The sequence below is a fragment of the Sminthopsis crassicaudata genome, chromosome 1 (assembly GCF_048593235.1).
Source record: "Sminthopsis crassicaudata isolate SCR6 chromosome 1, ASM4859323v1, whole genome shotgun sequence".
NCBI lineage: Eukaryota > Metazoa > Chordata > Mammalia > Dasyuromorphia > Dasyuridae > Sminthopsis > Sminthopsis crassicaudata.
The window spans coordinates 180,736,435-180,757,774 of NC_133617.1; the positions used below are offsets into that span (position 1 = coordinate 180,736,435).

The 21,340-nt window shown below is 34.3% G+C and overlaps 1 protein-coding gene across 1 annotated transcript in view; it reads right to left on the reverse strand.

The window, feature by feature from the left end:
- KIF13A (kinesin family member 13A) overlaps positions 1 to 21,340 on the reverse strand; it is a 242,422-nt gene that overhangs the window by 56,336 nt on the left and 164,746 nt on the right. Inside the window, 3 exon segments of the mRNA XM_074272374.1 lie at positions 15,409 to 15,575; positions 15,672 to 15,758; positions 19,863 to 19,993. Coding sequence (XP_074128475.1) covers positions 15,409 to 15,575; positions 15,672 to 15,758; positions 19,863 to 19,993 — 385 coding nt within the window.

Below are 21,340 nucleotides of genomic sequence, written 5' to 3' on the forward strand. Positions count from 1 at the left end.
TAATTATAGACTTAACTAAGTTCCTATTATTGTTATCTGAAAAAAGGGTACAAAATACAAATTAGTGGTGATCAGTTTTAATCAGTTAAGTTAAATAATAAAAAAAAAATTTCAATAGGCAAAACTACCAAATAGTAGCTATAGATCAATTATGGCAAGTGTCATTTACTAATGAATTCTATAGATTCTATATACTTTTACATTCTTCTCTAAGGTTGCCATCTTTTCTTAAACCAAATGTATGTATTAAGTTAAGAATTATTGTGGCTTAAGAGAAAATATGCTTCAGCCAAAAAAAAAAAAAAAAAAAAAAAAAAAGCTATTCTTTTTATAAATCTAAATTCAGCATGTATTTCAAGAAACAGAATTTTCTTCACACAAGCTTATCATGTCCCTCACATCACTAGACTAATTTATGGAAAATGAACTCGCCATAAAATACTGCAAAAAGGTAAGAATGGAAGAATATTGGAAGAACATGGTTAATTTTTTATTATTAACTAGAAAAATATCAGTAGCTATTAATATTTTTGGTCCAGAAAATGAGGGATATATATGAAACTATAAAGCTATATGATTATTTTTAAGTATGAAAGTACCAGAAAACAAAATTTTTCTTTCAGAAATTTATTTACATGTATTTCCAAATATTACACTTCCTCTCACCATAAGTGAAATTTAATCATTTTTAAAATAAAGCACAAATCTGATCTTTCAAAAGCACAACTTATTCATATTCACAAAAAGTCTTTCTCAAAGGGCCAAACTCAAAAACTAGCTTTTGTGACTCTATGGTTCTTTCCTAAGAAAAATGAATAAAAAACAAGAGCAAAGCACCTTTCTCTGTATAATTGCACCATAAATTTTTCACATTAAATTAAATAATTTAACTTTCCACTACAGACGTTATTATAAGTGAACAGATAATCCAAATTATTAAATTAACTGAGCAACATAATTTGGAGTTTGAAATGAATATGGGAATGTTTGAAAATTTGGAAATTCCTAATAGCTCAAACATAATCCCATCCTGTCCCCAACAAAAACCCAACAAAATTCCCATACATTAACTCTTCTTCGAATTATCCTATCTTCTTCATGTAACTGGAAGCTGGATTTCTTTTGAGAACACCAACTCATTTGCAGTCTTCTCCTGTTTTAAATGGATCATAAGGCCAGGAGTTAAAGTAGTCAAATTCCTTGCTCTCTTGAGCTATGTCCAGATAGGTTCTCTAAACCTAATTTCTCTTCCTTTGAGGTTCACATAATCCATTTGTACCATTGCTGTTGTCATCTATCAATCTCTAGATCACTCTTTCAAATGTCATAATGATTAGTATCTGATTCGTAGTCTCAGTCTCATACTTTCTCAGCCAGCCTCTGCCTCCCACCATCATTATCTGGGATTTTAATATTTATGTTAATGATCCACATTGGCTACAGAAATCTTCAACACTCACATCTATTGACATCCTACTTTATTCCATTTCAGATATACATCCCAATAGTTACATCTTAGATATCATTATCTCATGGAACCATATCCCCTTGAAGATATTGCTGTTTGCAAATTTTACCTTCTTATAACAGCCTCCTATCATTTCACCTTGACTGATCCTTCAGTAGTTACATAAACATTATTAGTGCTTTATACTTATTTTTCTCTTCAGTTATTTTATTTGCCTCTTTACACAGAACTGATTCCATATCTCCCACTGTAATGATTTCCTAACCATAACTGCACAATCATTGACCCTGATGTCTAACACCAGGATGACCTAGCATCCTCAAACTTCAAATATTGGCCCTTCAAAAAATTCTAATACTTATAGGTTGCTGAACATCACTAAAAAATGGTGAAACCAAATAAATTTCAGACTATAAATATATGTTTAATATATTTTTTCATATACCACCTGAAGTGATAGATTATATAGCTTTATCTAGAACTTTAGTCCTTATTCATAACCTATCTCACTCCTCAGAGCAAAGTCTCCAAAATTTTTGTCCCCTCTGCCCCCACATTTACGTATTTAATATTTCTATTTCTTTGAGATTGAGTTAATTGCATATGAACTCTTGAAAAATCTCAAATCATGACTTATTCTCTTTTCCTTTACTCCTCTCTGAAGAGAAGAATTATTCTTATGTCTCTTGATAAAGTTAATCTCCCTACCTATGCTCTTCACATAATCTCCTGATCCTATTTCTTCCTAATCCTTGATCCTACTAATCATCCCTGCATTGTTATATTTCTTTAATTCTTCTGGTTATTCTATATTCCTATCAAATAATCAGTTTCCTCAATTCTAAAAAATAAAATAAAATAAAGCCTTTCCTTCCATTCATTCTGTTGCCTTGCTCCCTTCACCTCTGACCTCTAAAAAAAAAAAATCAATTTAGTCTGTTCTCAACTCTTTGCAATCAAGTGTTTGCTCCTATCATTCTGATGAAATTATACTCTCAAAGATGATTAACAACCTCCTCACTAGTAAATCTAATCTTTTGATGATCTTTCTCTTAGAGATCACTTTCATTTACAAGGTTTTAACTTATCAGCCTCATGCAGAAGATTCCAAAAACTATATATAGTTCAAGCCCTGGCCTCTAGGACATTTTCAACTGTCCTTATAGGACACTTTCCCATGGATTATGATCAAGGATTTTTATCCTAGGATTCATGAAGGGGATTCATGAACTGGGAAAGGATAAAATTATATATTTAGTTCAATATAATTTATTTCCTTTTTATTTTATGCCTTTAAAAATATTTTTCTGAGAATGGTCTATATTTATTGTTGAGTCATTTCAGTCATGTCTGACTCTGTGATCCCATTGGAGGTTTTATTGGCAAAGATACTGGAATGGTTTGCTATTTCCTTCTCGAACTCATTTTACATATGCGGAAACTGAGACAAGTGACTTGCCCACATCACACAGCTAGAAGAATTTTCCTGACTCTAGATCTGGTACTCTATCCACTGTGTCACCTACTTGCTCTATGTTCTCCTTTATTTTATATCTCTCAAACATCATGCTGAGAAAGGGTCCATAACACACACATACACACACACACACACACACACACACACTCTCCTTTCCCTGGACAGTACACCAGCAACTTCAACTGAAAACATCTAAAATTTACTTCTGTTTCTAACTTTACTATTTACTACTAGGGATACCAATATTTGCCCAGACAACTATGTTTAAAACCTAATTTTTTTTTATTCTTCCCTTTTTATTTTAACCCAATCAAGTATCAAAGTCCTGTCAACATTATCTTGCATATTGAACCTCTCATCTTGTTTCCAACTAATACCATTCAACCAATGCACATCTACTCATCACTTATCTGGGCTATTATAATAGTCCCATAACAAGTTTTTTTTTCTTCTTTTTTAATTACAATCTTAATAGACAACAAGTAAAATAAATGTTTTTATATATATACATAGTAGAACAGAAAAGGAGAATCATACATCATTATGAATATCTTTGGTGTAGTTTGTCTTTCTTTCAAAACACATATGTTACTCTCACACGACAACCTCAAAACTCTTTTTGAATTCATAAATAACAATAGGAAACATGGAAGGCAACACACATTTTAAATCCATGTAAACAAATATATAAAATATCCATATTTGCATCTATACAATGAAAACAATAAAAAAATTAAAACAATATTCCTACATACAGGAAACCACTGCCCACTTTTCAAATTAAAATAAAAATATTTATGTCCTGCTAAAAGATTCATCCTCTTTACTATTTATTTACTCTGTATACTAGTCTTGATGCCTCTGCTTCACTCTGTTTTATCAAGCCTCACATCATTAGTTTTCTCAAAGGATTTTCATACTTCGGACTAATTTCCAGTTTAGACAGAAAAGATTAATTAGCCAGTTCCCAGCCTTCCAAAGCCCCTACTATTCACTATGTATAATACCCCCTATAGCCTTCTTGGACCAGATGCTAGACTTTTGATATTTTTCAATTTTGCCAGCTCTGAATATTTGGAAAGTCAAGCACCTGTCCCAGTAATATCAGTGAAAGCAGCAATAGTATGATGGATAGCAGTTCTTAAAAGTGAGAATCATTAGGTCCAGTCTAAGTGTTTCCTACAACCCTGGAATAGTTAGATTCACAGGAACCTTAATAGTTTCTGGCATTCAGATAGCTTTCACTAGTCTATTCAAGATGACATCACACTTTCAGGTGTCAGGTGATGGCCCTGCTCAAATGAGGGAAGCAGTCACAGAGGATATGGGGAGCCTTGTAATTGATGCCGAGCTTTGATGATAGTAGCTTGTCTCCAGAGCCAGACCTCCTGGTCCTGTTCAATAAGAAACAGCCTACTCTGACTCTGTGAATAAAATGCCAATCTATAAACTTGGGATAGTATTTTACACTGGTGTCACTGTGCTGATGTAACACACCTTATCATGATCACTGCATCACCTTATCATTATTATGATGTTATCTAATAACCTGTTTTACAATTTTCCTATTCCTCTGGGCTTAAGGAGCTACTATTAAGCTACAGAGTTGGAACATTGGCTATCCTTCATTTGTCTCGAATCTTTGTGGATAATTACCTTCAATACACATAGACACAATTAGTTGTTTGATGCAGTTTTGCCCTCACTGCCAAATTATTATTCTATAGAAAGTTTTGGATAATTGGCAAAGTTCTCTGTCTGAAAGTCATGCTAGACGATCTATTCCTCAATGTATTACTAAAAAGATGATAAGAAAGCTAATCCAGGTCCATTGAGACAAGTAACCTAGCACATCCATCCTCTGGCACTCCTAAGCCACTCACTATTTTCTGCCCACCATCCGCAATAGGACTTCAGTCTTCCAGCTCCAAAATCAAGAAAACATCTAAAGTCCCAGAACAGTGGCTCCCAATCAGCTTTTTATTAGATCTTCAACAACACTCTGGTGCCCCATCATTAACATCAGTACTTTCCAAAAGGCTTCCACTCAAATTATCTAAGTAATACTCCACACACTAAAAATGGTCAATACTGGAACGTAAAACATGAGAACTGAGTGTTCAAGTTCCTCAGCCGTTGGACATACTATCATGCAAAACAAGCCGGCTCTGCATATCCAAGGGCAGGAGCTGTTAACTGAGTCTATATTGACCTCAGCCCCACACCATAAATAGAAACAGATGCTTCTCTTCTTACACCTTACTCCCCTCCATGTACTCTTCCATTCAGTGACACTGGTCAACTTGATGCTCCATGAGTAAGATACTCCATCACCAGATACAGCCAGACTCTCTGGTGTATTCCTCCAAGCCTGAAATGCTCTTTATCATCTCCACCTCTGAAATCAACTGAAATTCTACCTTCCATAAGAAATCTTACATGAATCTTCTTAATTTTAATTCTTCCCTCTATTTTCTATTTATCTTGCATGTAGTGTGTTTGTACATACTTGCTTCTCCATTTGGTTATGAGCTCTTTGAGGGTAGGGTCTCTTTTCCTCCTTTTTAAAAAAAATTCCCAGTACTTAGCATAGACAATGGCACAGAGAAAAATTTACTTTGTCCCAATTTACATTTTATGAGAGAAATAAAGGGATTCCAATTTGGCTTTTTGAGAGAGGTGTAGCCACCTCTGAATCTTCTTTCTAATAATTATATCCAATAAAGTATTCTTTTAAAATATATAATTCAACAGAGAGGCTTGGAGAGACTTACATCAACTGATGCTGAGTGAAATGAGCAGAACTGGGAGATCATTATATGTTGCGTGCTGTCGGATCACTCTCTGGGAAGAGATCTGCTGTGTCTTCTACTCAAATCTCTCCGACAGATTCTTCTTCCTGTAATGAACCGTTGTCTCCAGGCAGTTGCTGTTAACTCTTGTCCAAAGAAGTGACTTCCCTTCCTGCAGAGAGCCCTGTCAAGCCTGATGCAATTCAGAGTCTTCTTTTTGAATCCTGGCTCTGAATCTCCTCCAGCTCTTATCCTTCTCCAGGCCGATCTGCTCTCTGCGCCCAGTGCTGTCTCTTTTATCCTCCCAAAGAATGGGCGTGGGATAATGCAAGGGCTTCTGGGAAGAACCACCCCAGCCAATGAGCTTGCCCCCTCTATCAAGTCAACCTGAGTTCTCACCTTGTAATTGTCCAGAAAACCTGAATTCTCACCTTGTCACTATCCAGACAACCTCAGTTCTCACTTAGTAATCCTAACAATTATACACTTCAACAATGATACTGTAGGAGGATGTATTCTGATGGAAGTGGATATCTTCAACATAGAGAAGAGCTAATCCAATTCCAATTGATCAATGATGGACAGAATCAGCTATACCCAGAAAAGGAACACTGGGAAATGAGTGTAAACTGTTAGCATTTTTTTTTATTTGTTTGTTTTTCTCCCAGGTTATTTTTTGTTAGATTCTTACTAAGTACTAATGAGATAATGAGATATTAGGTTCTTAGGTTCTGAGAGAGCTTACAAAACAGTGTCCAGCCATACACTGATGTGGGAAACTGGAGAATGTGTAGCTAATATCCCAGTCACTAACACAGGTAGACAACGTGTGATCTATCAACCAGGAGAAGTAGTAGCATCAGGCTTATTGTTACATACCCCTAATAAGCAACCTGGTGATAGTCGCCCAGATTCTGACTCCAATGAACAAAATCCAGGAATATATTGGACAGCAGCTGTGACAGCTGACCGACCTATGCTTTCTATTTATATAAATGAAATACCATTTGAAGGATTGGTAGACACAGGTGCAGATCGTACAGTTATTAGAGGTGCCAATTGACCCAGTCACTGGCCAAAGATTAAGGCAGACACCTACATGTATGGGGTAGAAGGATCAATAGCAGCATAAGTTAGTGCTATGCCTTTAAGATGGATATTTGAAGGTGAAACAGGAGTTTTTACTCCTTTTGTGGTTGAAAAAATCCCCATCAATCTGTGGGGAAGAGACATTTTACAGCAGATAGGTAGAAAAAAGCACTTTGGTATTTTAGGCAGGGCTGATGTTGAAGGCCTACCTGCACTTTCACCGGTTCCTATTCAGTGGAAGACTGATTCACCAGTGTGAGTAGAATAGTGGCCCTTAAGAAGTGATAAAATTCAGGCCTTATTAGACATAGTGAATGAACACGTTGACCAAGGACACTTGCGGCCTTCTCTAAGTCCTTGGAATTCCCCAGTATTTGTGGTGAAAAAGAAATCTGGAAAATGGAGAATACAGGCCTTTTAAACCAACAGGGCGGTGTCCAGTGCAAACAACTCCAATGTAATTGCCAAATGATGAGAAGAGATTTAGAAAGTGGTAAATAGAAGGAAATTAGATTAACTGCCTGAGAGAGAGGGTTTGCTTGTATTTTAACAGACAGAAGGAAACAGATAGGTGGCAACAAGCACCTGGAGAGAGACAGAAAAAGAGAAAGACCTCAAAACAAAGGAGAAAATCTAAGAAACATCTGACACTGAAAGAGCATGGCTAATAAGAAGACTGTTAAAGAACTTTAAAACCAGCAGGAATCATTGGATTTCCTAACACAAGATGAGACTAATGGACAATGGACTTATGGACATGTATAAATTCTCAATTTATGATTATTTGACCGTGTTATTTGTTACATACTTCTAGCATGCGTTATATTACTATGTTACTATGTATTTATGTAATTATGTGTAATGCCTCCCACATTGATGGATTTATGTTTCAAGGTCATGACCACCCTACGTTCTAAATCAAAAGAAAGGGGGAGATGTTAGGTTCTTACTAAGTACTAATGAGATAATGAGATAGTAGGTTCTTACTAGGTGCTAAGTTGGTACTTAACAATTCTCTAGTTCTGGCCTTTGGGGGTAGTTTTACCCCTTTGAACTCCTGGGGAGGAGCTTGTATGCTTAGGAGGAGCAAGTTCATTGGTTGAAGTATTTTTCCCAGAAGCCCCTGAGTTATTCCACGCCCATTCTCTGGGAGAATAAAGGAGGCAACATTGAGCAAGGGAGGAGTCTCTACTCTAGGTCAGAGTTGGCAGCGGAGAGATTGAGTTGAGACAGCATATCCCCTCCCAGAGAGCGATGGGCAGTCTCTGGAGACAACAGAACATTACAATATTTTTTACCTTCCGAATCAAATTCTTCCTTTGCAACAACAATAACAACAACAAAATTCGGTTCTGCACATATATATCGTACCTAGGATATACTATAACATATTTAATATGTATGGGAATTCCTGTCATCTAGGGGAGGGGGTGGAGGGAAGGAGGGGAAAATTCGGAACAGAAGGGAGTACAAGGGATAATGTTGTAAAAAATGTTATAATTATAAAATTAATAAAAAATTATTTTTAAAAATAAATAAAATATATAATCCAACACCAAACTTTCAAAACTGTCCTATTTGCCTATGATCCTTTTTGGTCTTTCTTTTGTTCTCTTTTGGACATTAAAAATGCTCTTATGACCCTCTTTTATTTTGTTTTTCTAGTTTCTCTCTCTCTTTTTCTATCTTACTCAATCCTTCCTTCTATATTCATCTTTTCCCTATGAATAAAGAAAAACAAAATCCTTATAATAAATATGCATGGCCAAGGAAAACTCATTCTCCCATTGGCCACATTTTAAAATGTTAACATTTTATAGCTTTCCCAAGTATATTTTCATCCCACTCAAATTTATTTATTTTTTCCTTGTCTATTCAATTCAATTCAGTTCAATACACATTTATTAAGCACCTATTATGCACCAAAAACTGAGAATACAAAGACAAAAATTAAATTCCTACTCATTAATTCAGTTATATATAGGTATGATCATGTCCTTTTATAAAAACTCTTCAAAAACTCTTTATGGACTATTAAGTAAAAATTGAGGCTTTAGTACTAATACATTGTTTACCACTGGTGCCATTCTATCTATCCTGTCTTAACTCATGCTACTTATTACCTCCTGATGTTTTATGTCCAAGCCAAACTGGACTGCTTGCTGTCCTTCATACCTTTTCCCATATTTTCCTATTTATGAGTATTCTGCTTTTCTTCATCCTTCAAATGACCCTCTCCTCTCCATTTACTCAAATGACTTCTACTATCCTTAAAAGCAAGACTACTTGAGGAACTCTGATCCAATCAATAAGAATCTTGTTTGGTGTTCATAGATTCTTATATTAATTATTTTGTATTATAGATTTATATTAATATATTGTATTTATATTAATATTATAGTTTACATATACTAGATTATATATGTACATATATTCATATTATAATATATATATGTGTGTGTGTGTGTGTGTAACATTGTAATTAGTTTTATATGTCATCTCTCCCAAATAGGCTATAAGATCCATTTAAGACAAGAGCTGTCTTAAATAATTTCATCTAGTATTTAGTAAGTACAATATTATGCACAGAATAAAAATATTCACTATGATATGTGAATCATTTGAGGCAGAAGGTTTGTCGAAATTAGCAGAAAATCTAAAGTTCAAATTTTTCAACTTTTTTTTTTAAAGGATACATTTATTTTCAAATAAATAAAATTTTTTGGAGTGAGTAGTAATCAAATGCTGATATTAAGGGATCCTACATCAGGCTTGCTTTCAAAAGAGTCAAAATTAATTTGTAATTAGAAGCATCTGTTTGCATACCAATAATATTTGTAATAAAATCTCTAAAAAAAGTTCTTTCATTTAAGTAGGTTGAACATTTGTCTTACTATATTGCTTATAGAGCATTTGGTTTCTTAAACCATTTGCTCATAAAAAGCATAGTCAAACTTAAAATTCAACCTAAGTAGGATTATTAAATTCTAAGCTAATAGAGTTTTTATGACTGACATTTACTGACATGATAAAGATCTGAGTTAGAATACTAAATTTCATTTTTATCCTCTCCTGTTCTTCTGACAGAGACAGCACCACCCTTTTGAGAACAAGACATAATTCTAACAAGAACTTAACTCTGCTCTCTAAACAAGGTTTGGATTTTGTTCTTGGCTTTGTAGGAGCTGATTAAATAATCTATCTGGTGTCATTTTGGTTGCAAAATAGAGTTTTGTGAACTATGAATTTACTTCTATAGAAAAAGGTATTTCAAGTTTTAGAAAACCAATTTATAAATCTTTAGAACAAAACTTGCTTAAACATTTGAGGAATGCCTATGTAAACAAATACTGCAATCAAAACATACCACATATTTAATCTTTCTGTCAGTGTAGAAGCAATTGGATCGATTAAGATTACACTAGGGATGAACAATATTTTCAGGAAAAACATACCACCCCCACTTCTCCATAAATTTATATCTGTGATATGACAGAAAAAGGACTAAATGTAGTTAGAAAGAATAAGTTCAAATCTGAGTTTTTCCATTTGCTCTGCAACAGTGGACTGGTCACTTAATATTTCTGATTCTCAGTTTATTTGTGTATAAAATGGAGATAAAAATGCCTGGTTCCCAAAACAACCAGGGGAGCTATAAAAATAAAATTAAATAATATATGTAAGCCATTTTGTAAGTTACAAAAATCTTGATAAACATTACTATTAATAATAATACTTCAATATTATTATTAAGAGACAATGGATTGCATTTTCTTCCTTATGTTACAAAAACACTTTAGGCAGTATCCAAATGAACTAATAACTGTGTGTACTCTCAATAAAGGTAGTCAAGGTAACAATTAAAGGATTTCTATTCTGGCTTTGATGATGACATAAGGTTGGAAATATTTTCTTTTGTATGTTCTTTAAGTTTTTCTTTTGCAAAGTCATTAGAATTCTACCAATTTTTTTATATAAGAAATCTTTCGAGTAACTGTGGGTCCCTAGCAGCATGATATGTTACACCATGATAGGACCGACAAATCTCTAGCCTGTTCTTATATAACATAACATCATACTTAGAAGATTATATGTTATCCTCATCCATTCCTTTCATTCTACTCTTCTTAAATGTTATTTTTAGGTAAGAAAGATTGTCTATATGATTTCTGGTTGCAATATCAAAGTCATAGGTGTTACGAGAAGAGTGACAATGAATACCATCTTATATAGCACTACCTTGTTTTAAAGTTGGATGGAGAGGAGTTTAAAAGAAAAATTTATATTGGAAAATATAGCAAACCAAAATCCAACAAAATGGCTAAAAAATCAAACTCGAGGCAAAGTTAATAGAAGCAGCAAACTAGGAGAAGGTACACAATACTAGGAAAAAGTATAGGGTCCTAAAGGAGTTCTTTAAAAATTATGGTGTTAAAAATTTATGGTATTTATCCAGTCATTTATTTACTCTCAGCAGGCCCATTTGTAAAAGAAGAGTGGTGAACTATCTCCCAATTTCCTCTTGTTTCTCTTAAGAGGGCTTCTAGAACAATAAATTTGTAATCTGTTCTGAGTTCTTTGGAAAGAATGCATTACTCTACATTAAGTATAAAGTTTATTATAACTCATCTGTATAGTTCAGATGAATCAGCTCCATCATTACTACTGCAAAGAGCCCATCATATATATTATGAAATCCTAGAACTGGGATAGACATCATCTTCAAAATATGACAAGCACTTAGAAGCACCATCGTTTAAACTGATATATCACTATTTTCTGCAGGAATAACAGCTGCAGGACTACCTCAACAATTCAAGAACTAATGGATATCATTCTTGTGAATATCCCTAATATCAATGAAAATCACAACTCTTAGTTGACAGGTTAATATGCTGTAGTGATTAAGAAAATTCAAAACCCTCACGGCAAACCTCTCTGCTCAAGCCTCTTTCATTCAGACTGGACCTTGGTCAATTGGTCTGAACCCAAAGTCTCTCCAGCCTGGTGATTCTTGTTGAACTTGTGCTCTGGTGACATGACTTTAAAGAACCTAAGATCACCTCCATAACATGAGAAGGCATAACAGGACTTGTTCACTAGAACACTGGTCATAACACCACCAATAATCTTTTCCAGTTTTGACAGAAACTAGTTTCATATAACAAATTAACATGGAGCTAGAAGAGATGGGAGGAACATTTTTAAAGAATCTCCCAAACTAGAATGCAGAATAGTTTTCAGGAACATAGCTTCTAGTTTTCTCCTAATCAAAGTTGTTAAATCCGGTCAAGACACACATTTCAAGCATCAGTCCACAACAATGCCAAAAACCAGCCATGCTCTGCCATGCAAAGGCAGATCAGCAGTAAACCTTTATCCCAGCGTATATGTAGAAACTCAGTCTGAAGCCACATGAGTGGGAAGAATATCTTCAGGTAGGACCACCATCGGGATGACCACCAGGAATACAGGTTTATCGGGAACCCACCTGGTGGCAAATTTGAACTCCAGTGAGTGACTTCGAGCCACTAATATAGTAATGGTTTGACCACAGAAAGTTTGAAAGGTAAGCATCTCAGATTTAGGGGAAAGACACTCATTTATGACTGGGATTTGGATAGATGGAGAATGAGTATTACTTTGTAAAAGAGATGATCAATATTTGAAAATGAACAGCAATTTAGAGAGCAATCTGATATGCATTGAGTACTAATATGGCTACCAACCTAAGGCTGAAAGACTTGTATAAAGTAAATGAGGATGAGAGGGTCTTGGAATTATTTGGATAAGAAGATAGTAATAGAAAAAAAGGAGCTAGTAACCATCTCCTCTGTTTCTAAAATGTGGAAGGTAAACTGAGTATTTATAAGTTAAATTTTAATATGCCATTGTTATTCTCAGTTATATTTCCAAATATGCTTTATACCAATTTTGTATTGGTCTTTTATTAACTGGTGGAGATTTCTAAACATTTTATAAAATGAAGACAACCCATACCATAGAATAGTGACGGGAAAGAGAATTTGACTGGGTATTAAGATATATGCTCTAGACAATTGATGTAGACCTACTGATTCTGGGCAATCAATTAACCCATCATCAAACATATATAAATTCAGTTTTAGGGATACAAAAATATCTTAATGTCTCTGGGCCCCATTTTCAACATGGAAAATGAAGGAGGCCCTTCAGAGCTAGAATTGGAGCTATTTCCCAATAGGATTTTATCACAATTAAAAGGCACAAGACAGAAATGGTCCATGACATACTATGTGAAAGAACAAATGAAGGGGCATTGTTCAAAAGCTCTTCCACCTCCAAACCTATTCTTTAATACTATGAGTCATGACAATGAAGACCACTGACTGTGATCTGATCTTCAGTATAGGAGAAGTTAAAAAATGATGGGAAGTAAAAAGAGAACTAATTTCTTAGGTTCAATACGTATCTTGTAAAAACACCTGAAAGTTAATCATTGACTTGGGTCTAATTATAATTCTATATTCTGAGAACAAAATTCATGATACAGACAGAAGAAATTCCATAGCCCTTGCTAGGAACACTAATAATGAGCTCTTTCTGAGTGTTTCTCTACTCAGAAAACTCTTCCACCTCAGAGCTCACACCCTATAACTTGCTCTGTCCCAACATGCATAACCTAAGGCTTCCAAGGAAGAACTTGTTGTTTTGAAATGTTGCTTAACTGACCCATTAATTAGATTTTGATGTCACTAAACATCAATTTCATTTGCTTTCCCAAGTCTTCCAGGTAGCTATCTTGTTCTTTCAGGAAAGAAAATTATAGAGATTCTTTTGTATGGCTACTTTCTCCTTTCTTCTCTGTTTAAAAATTTTCACTATATTCAACACAGACTGTTAAAATTCTTATTCATTTTTTGACTTTTTCTTTTTACTTTTTACTCCTCAAATGGGGATCCATGAAGTTACTCCTAAAGGGAAAAAAAAAAAAAAAAAAAAAAAAAGTTCTGTGTGCCTTTAAGCCTCAATTTGTTACATCCCAGATAGCTCAAATTCCACCAAAGACCAATGTAAAAAAATGAAGGAAATCCACTGGGAAAACACAAATTAACAAACTATACTTTTAAAGAAATTTCATGGTTTACACAAGGGGTCCTTAGATCAAAATAAATAAAATACATTACTGAGTTGGCAGGAAAGGTTTGGGTATTCTCAAAAGGCATTTTTCTGGTACTTTATAGGACATGGTTTAGTTTTGCAGGAGATTTTTTTATCTATTCGTTCACTCATTTATTTATTGCTGAGGCAATTGGAGTTACACAGCAAGGAAGTGTTGAGTCTGAGTCCAGATTTGAACTCAGGTCCTCCTGAATTCAGGGCTGGTGCTTAGATTTGCAGTTTTAAGAGAGGGAGGAGGTAAGACACTTTGCAAACACTTTGTTGTCATTAGGTACTGAGAGAATTTTTCTGGTCTCCTTATAAACTTTTTGAGTTTCCTACAATCAGGAATCAAGAACTAGATTATAGAGAAATGGGAAAAGAATATTCTTGTGGTTATAGGAGAGAATAATTTGTTTAGCATATATAAAGATTTTAATTCAGTTCAATTCATATTCATTAAGTACTTAATGTGAATTAAGCACTATGCTAAGGAATGGAAATACAAAGACAAAAATAAGTCTTTGATCCTCAGAGAGCTTATTTTCTGGGGGTAGGGAACAACATATATAAAAATAAATAAATGCATCTTTAAAAAAATACTCTTTCAGAAAAAGGGAAAGAGAACTTTCCCTTACATAAAACATAAAAACAAATGGATTTACAAAAATTTTCCAAAAGAAAGTTTTTGAAGCAAAAAAAAAAAAAAAAAAAAAAAAAAAAAAAAAAAAAGAAAAAGAAAGGGGGTATCTTTGCTCAGAAATCTGAGAAAAGCTTGAAAAACAAAAGCCTTACCAAAAAAAAATCATGATTCCTGGCTTTTCTTGTCAGATCTAGTAAAAAGTGCCCCAAGTTCACTTATATTAGAAAAAGAATATTAAAATATCTGGCTTCCTCAGTGAATTATTTGAAATTAATGAATGACTAAAAATACATGGGATATCTTTGCTCAGAAATCTGAGAAAAGCTTGCAAAGCAAAAGCCTTACAAAATTCTTACATGATTCTTGGCCTTTCTTGTCAGGTCTTATAAAAGGTACCTTGAAATCATTTATATTAGGAATTTGTTCAATCTGAACCTCACTGTGCTATAATTCCTAGAAAAAGAATACTAAAATATCTAGCTTCCTCAGTGGATTGTTTGAAATTATTGGATGAGAATTTTCTGGACTTAATATAATATTGTAATGACTAGAGTTCAATGAGACAAAATTGGAGGTTCCATTGCATTCCATTCAACATTTCAATATTTCAACTATCTTTGTTGATATATAAAGAGCTTTGACATTACCATGAGATATCTCCAGTAAGAACAGGAAATAAGAAATTTTGAATTTCAAAATGGTATTTAAACAATGCTATCTAGATCTGTTCCATCCAGAGTGAGGCAAAAAACTGCCTAGGGAAATACACCCAGAGATTTAACGTCTACTGAGTTCTTACCATTACTATTCAGTGTCTTCATAATAACTTCCATTTGTGCAAATTCATAATTATAGTCTGGTTCTGAAGAAGCTTCACTGGCTGCATCCAGATCATGTTCTGGTGGACCAGTTTCTTTTTCAAAATCTTTCAACCAATCTCGTCGTTTCCTCTTCGGTAGATTTATTCTGTTTAAAAAAAAAAATTTAACTTTTTAGTATTTAAAATTAGCAACACTGAAAATGCTAATGAAAATAAAACATGAATGAACACAGTGATGTTACCTAAAAAAGTGGTTGTTCCCCCATAGGATTCTATCTCCATGCCATAACTGAGTGGTACAACACACGAGTGTTCCATTCACACAGGACCTGAAAGGAAGAAAAAGGAAGCCCTTAGGAGGAATGGAGTGGACAGTAATAGAATAATGAACCCAATGTCTAAGGAGACCTTTGCTTTATCTTAAATGTAATTTGAAACTTGTCTGAAATTTAAATTCTGTACTGTAGATAGTGGAGGCAATGCATAACTATAAAAGAGAAATTTGCTTCATGTATATTCCAGGAAATTTGTCACGATTTTTTGTACATACCTTACTTGTAATAGCCGTTTGCATGCTGACTTTCCCATCAGACTGTGTATTTCTTGGCACATGGAACTATCTTTCCTCCCTTCCTTCTTTCTTTCTCTCCTTCCTTCCTTTCTTTTTCTTTTCCTCCCTTCTTTCCATTCTCTTTCCCTGTATCTTTTTCTCTCTCCCTCCTTCCCGTCCTTTCTTTTCTTCCTCTTTCTCTCCATGTCTTTCTCTCTCTCTTCTTCCCTTCCTCTCTTCCTTCCTTCCTCCCTTCTTTTCTCCCTCTCTCCCATCTTTCCTTCCTTCCCTTCTCCCTCCTTTCGTTCCCTTCTCCCTCCCTCCTCCTTTCCTTCCTTTCTCCTTTCCATTCCCAGAGCTTAGCATAAAGTCTGGCTCACCAAAATTGACTGACTGAATGACAATTATAAATGGTCTGTGAATTTAATTGCTTGAATATCCAATATAGAAATAGCTTATAAAGATCCCCCACCCTCTTACCCTGTTTATCACAGAATCCCATTTTTTTGCTATGAAGGGCACCATTAATGCATAGAGGCTTTGCATTTATTTAGAGAACAAAGACAAGTCCCAAGTCTGCCACTAGCTACCTGTGTGGTCCTGTGCAGGCTATTTTAATTCTCTAAAGCTGCTTCATTATCTTTAAAGTCCTGAGGTTCAATTAAATGGCTCAGCTCCCTTCCAGTCCTAAATCTATGATATTTTAATCCTATGATAACTGATCCTTGATAAATGACCTTGTAATAAATCTGTTTTCCTACCACTTGAAAAGAGTGTACTGATGCTGATTAAATAAATAATATATTTACCTGTTCACTCATTCTTTTGTTTAATGTAGAAAAGAAAACAGTCTTGTGGTTCTTATATCCACAAGTGACAAGGGAACTGAAAAACTAAGCTCTTATTTTCCATTAGCTTATTCTTCACTAACCTGACCCTTATGAATTCTAAAATTCACAATTAAATAACAAACACAATATTGTACTATTAATAACAGGGTTCTTCATGAAAATAAATTATTCAGTAGCAGCTGTATTTCAACATATTGCAACTATTGTGATTGTTTTGAATGAAAAAAAAAATCCCAGAAACCTCTTTTAATATTTTTGATCTGTTACAAATACAACAAAACAGTTTGCTACGTGTTTTTTCCACTGACATGCACCCATATTCTTGCCAGTCAAAATGACTAATTTTGTAACTCTATCCTTATAAATCTGGGTCCCATCTGTTTGGAATTTTCTACTATTTTATTAGTCTACAGATTAGTTCTACAGAACTGTGGAAAAAAAGAAAAGCAGGATGTATTTTGCTGAATGGATGGTGACAAGTATTACCAAAAATGTGCTTATATCTTTTCCTTTATCATCAATTTCCTACATCTATTCTTTTGTTCATCTTATTCAAAACTTTCCATAGTCCTCTATTGCCTTGAGACTAAAACATAACCTCCTCAACCAGCCTTGCATTTAAAGGCTCTCACAATCTCTCATCTACATTTTCAGACTTATTTTATATTATTCTCCTTCACTCATTTTGGTCAAATTAGCTTATTAATCACGTTCTGAATTCAAAGCTCCAGTACCCATTTCCATACTTTTGTACCTGCTCTCCTCCCCATCTGGCAAATGCTAACTTCTCTCCCCTACCTCTTAGAATCGCTAATTTCTTTTAAACTTCAGCTCAGATACCGATTCTTACACAAAATCTCTCCTGAATCACCCCTACTTACTAGAGATCTCTCCTATCTGTTCTAGCATTTGCTTATCTGTGTTATTTATTACAAATTCTCAACAGATTATAAGTCAATAAGGACCAGAGATGCTCTCTCTCTCTTTCTCTCTCTCTCTCTTAATTTTGTATGCTCAGCACAGAGCTTCCCACATTTAGACAGTAAATAATGTTTGTTGATTTGAGCTTAGAATATTCTTCTCTTCCTTCTTTATCTGTTAAATTCTTACCCTTTCTTTCAAGTCTAACTCAAATACCACTTGATGAAGTTTCCTCTTCCACTTCTGTCTCATTCCTATTTATTTTACTCTGCCTTTGAGACTTCACATAGTTTTGCATTGTGAATCTCTAAATGTACTTATCATATAATATTTTGTATTACTGTTGCCTTTATGTTTTATCTTCCTCCTAGACCAGAAGCTTCAAGTAAGAAAAGTGTTTTATTTAAATTTTGTATCTTTCCTAAATCTTAGCATAATATTTTGTGCAGAAAACACACTTAAATGTTTACAAATGAATGGCCAACACTGATTGACACCCATTTAGAGCTTTCGTTGATACATGTGATTTATAAATGGATCACAAAACCTCCTCATGGATTTCCTTACCTTTATGCTTCCAGAATTGCAACCTGTACTATATACTACTGCAAAAATGATTTTCATTAAATATAGATCTGACCATATCCCCCTCCCCTATTCAACACACTCTAATGGCTCTCTATTGTGTTTAGGATCAAATACAAACCATTCTATTGAGACTTAAAAGTCTTTCACAATCTCATTCTCCAACTTTTCTCTCCTGCCTCTCTGGACACCATTCCCCTTCCCTAATGAGCTCATTTCCAAATTGTTGTTTAGTTGTTTCAGTCATGTCTAATTTATTGTGAACTTTTTCTGGGGTTTTCATGGCAGAGATACTAGAATAGTTTGCCATTTCCTTCTCTACTTCAATCTACAAATAACGAAACCGAAGTAAATAGGTTTAAGCGACTTGAACAGGGTCACATAGCTGCTAGGTGTCTGAGGATGGATTTGAATTCAGATTTTCTGACTCCAGATTTGGTGCTCTATCCACTGTACCAGCTAGCTGTCCCCACTCCCAAATTGCTTTATAGATAATTACTTTATCTTTATTCTCTTTACATAGGCATCTGTTTTCTTCTGTTGGAATTCTAGTAAGATCTTTGTATGTAGGAAATATTTTATTCATTGTTTTTGAATCTTGTTTTTCAGTCATTTCAGTTGTGTATGACTCTCCATGACCCCATTTGCAATTTTCTTGGCAAAAAAACTGGGGGATTTTATCATTTCTTTCTCCAACTCACTTTATACAGGAAGAACAGAAGCAAACAGGGTGACATGGGTGACATGACTTGCCTAAGATCACACATCTAGTAAGTGTCTGAGGCCAGATTTCTGCCTCCAGGTTGAACAGTTTACCAGCTGTACCACCTAGCTTGTCACATAATAGATTCTCAATAAATACTTGCTGATTGTTAACTGATGATTAACTAATTTAGATAATAAATGTATTTATGCATTACTTTTGTATAGTTTAAAAAGAAAAGTCAATAAATGCTTTGAAGTATATTACACAGAATACTTTACACTGGGAGTGAACTTATTACTTCCTAGGTAATATAGAACAACACATATAACTAAGGTTCTAAAGAAAATTCACTAATATCCATTTATCTTGCAAATAAATATTAAGCACTAATCTTGTGTTAGGTGGTACAGAAAATACAAAGATGACATTGTTCTTACTCCCTTGAAATTTGTAGTCTAATACAAGTAATAAGCCACAATAATAATAATATTAATAATAATAAATAATAGAAAGAATGTGAACAGAAAACAGAAGTATAAAAGCATTATGGAAAGTCAGATATATGGATCTTTATTAAGGGTACTGGGAAAGTCTTCTAGGATGGGATGGCATTTGAGCAAAGATTTGAAGGATGGGTAGGACTGAGCAGATGTGGAGGGGAAAGGGAGATAAGAAAGTCAGGAGGTAAAGGGGACTGAAATTCAGTAATATATTTAATTTCATCAGTGTGGGAACTCTAATAAAAAAATTCCAGAAGTGGTCTCCATCTTTTAATAATAAAAAACAATATGTATATCAAGTCTCACTATAATTTCCTTACCTTGCATTTTCTTTTGGAGTGAGAGAAACATCTCCATCTGCTGCAATGTCAATCTCACAGTGCTCAGGTTGAATTCCTATGCCAAAGAGTTGTATATCCTGAGAAGTATCTGCACCAACTCTGGTGTGATCCTGGTCAAAGATAATTAAAGACACTGTGAGTCAAATCTACAAATATCTTACAAATCACAAGGTATTCCAACTTTTCTGGATGTATATAAGCATCACTAAATGAAGGCTACAGATATCAGGTTTTGTGTGCACTAAAATCAAATAAATACTTTATGTTGATAGTGCATTAAAGTTGTAATTTACATACATTAAAATTGGTCAATGTTGATGAACCAATTTAAAATTAGTGTCATATCAAAGCATAATACATTAAATTATAACAATAAAAATAGCTAAAGCTCCTTTATCGATATTATATATAAAGGCACTGGAAGTATATAGAATATTCCTCACTTCTTAGATATATTTAATCAAGTGAAGCTGATCGTTCCTCCTCCTCCTCAGTTCTGTATATTTTTTCCTTCTTTGGTTTTTGTGACACTTCTCTCTCTCTTGGTTCTCTTCTATGTCTGGCCACTCCTCCGTTTCATCTACTAGATCAGTATCCATATCTTTTCAACTATGGGTATATTCTAGGGTCCTTTTTTTTTCTTTCTCAATACTCTCCTTTTATGACCTCATCACTTCCCATAGATTTAAGTAGCATCACTATGCAAAGGATTCCTCAATCTATTGAAGTAGTTCTAATCTCTCTGTGGATCTCCAATCCCATATCTCCACCTGTCCATTGGTTATTTCCAAATGAAAGTCTCATGGATACCCCAAATTTAATTTATTGAAAGTACTTCCAAATCACTGCCTCTTTCTAAATTATCCAATTGTTTCCTCTTCAATTCTTCATTCTCTCTCACCCTAGATAACTAACCATTGCAAAATCTTATTATTAACTATATGAAACTTCCTATATTCATCCCTTTTTCTTCATTCACAGAACAAAGGAACAAGTCCAGTGTTTCATCATTAATCATTTGAACTATTTCAGTACCTTCTTCTTGGTCTCCTTGCCACCTGTCTTTCCCTATCTAATCTTTTCTCCACACAAGAATATTCCCCAAAGCCCCTGAATAATAAACTCCAATGACTTTCTCTTACCTCTAGCAGAAAATATATGTTCTTAAATTAAGCAGTTAAAGTTCACCAAAATTTGGTTCTAATCTATTAGGCTTAGTTCACATTACTTTCCCTCACTCTCTGCATTCCAGTCAAACTGGATCCTTGCTGTTCTCTGTACATGATATTCCATCTTCTGTGCTTCTACCATTGTATAGGATTTCCTCCTTGGGTGAAATATACTACCCTCTTGTGTCTGCTTTTCAGAATTATTATCTTTAAAGTTTAGTTCAAGAAGCATCTTGTACATGGAGCCTAACATTTTGATGTCCTTAGTTCCTGATGCCCCTTTCCCAG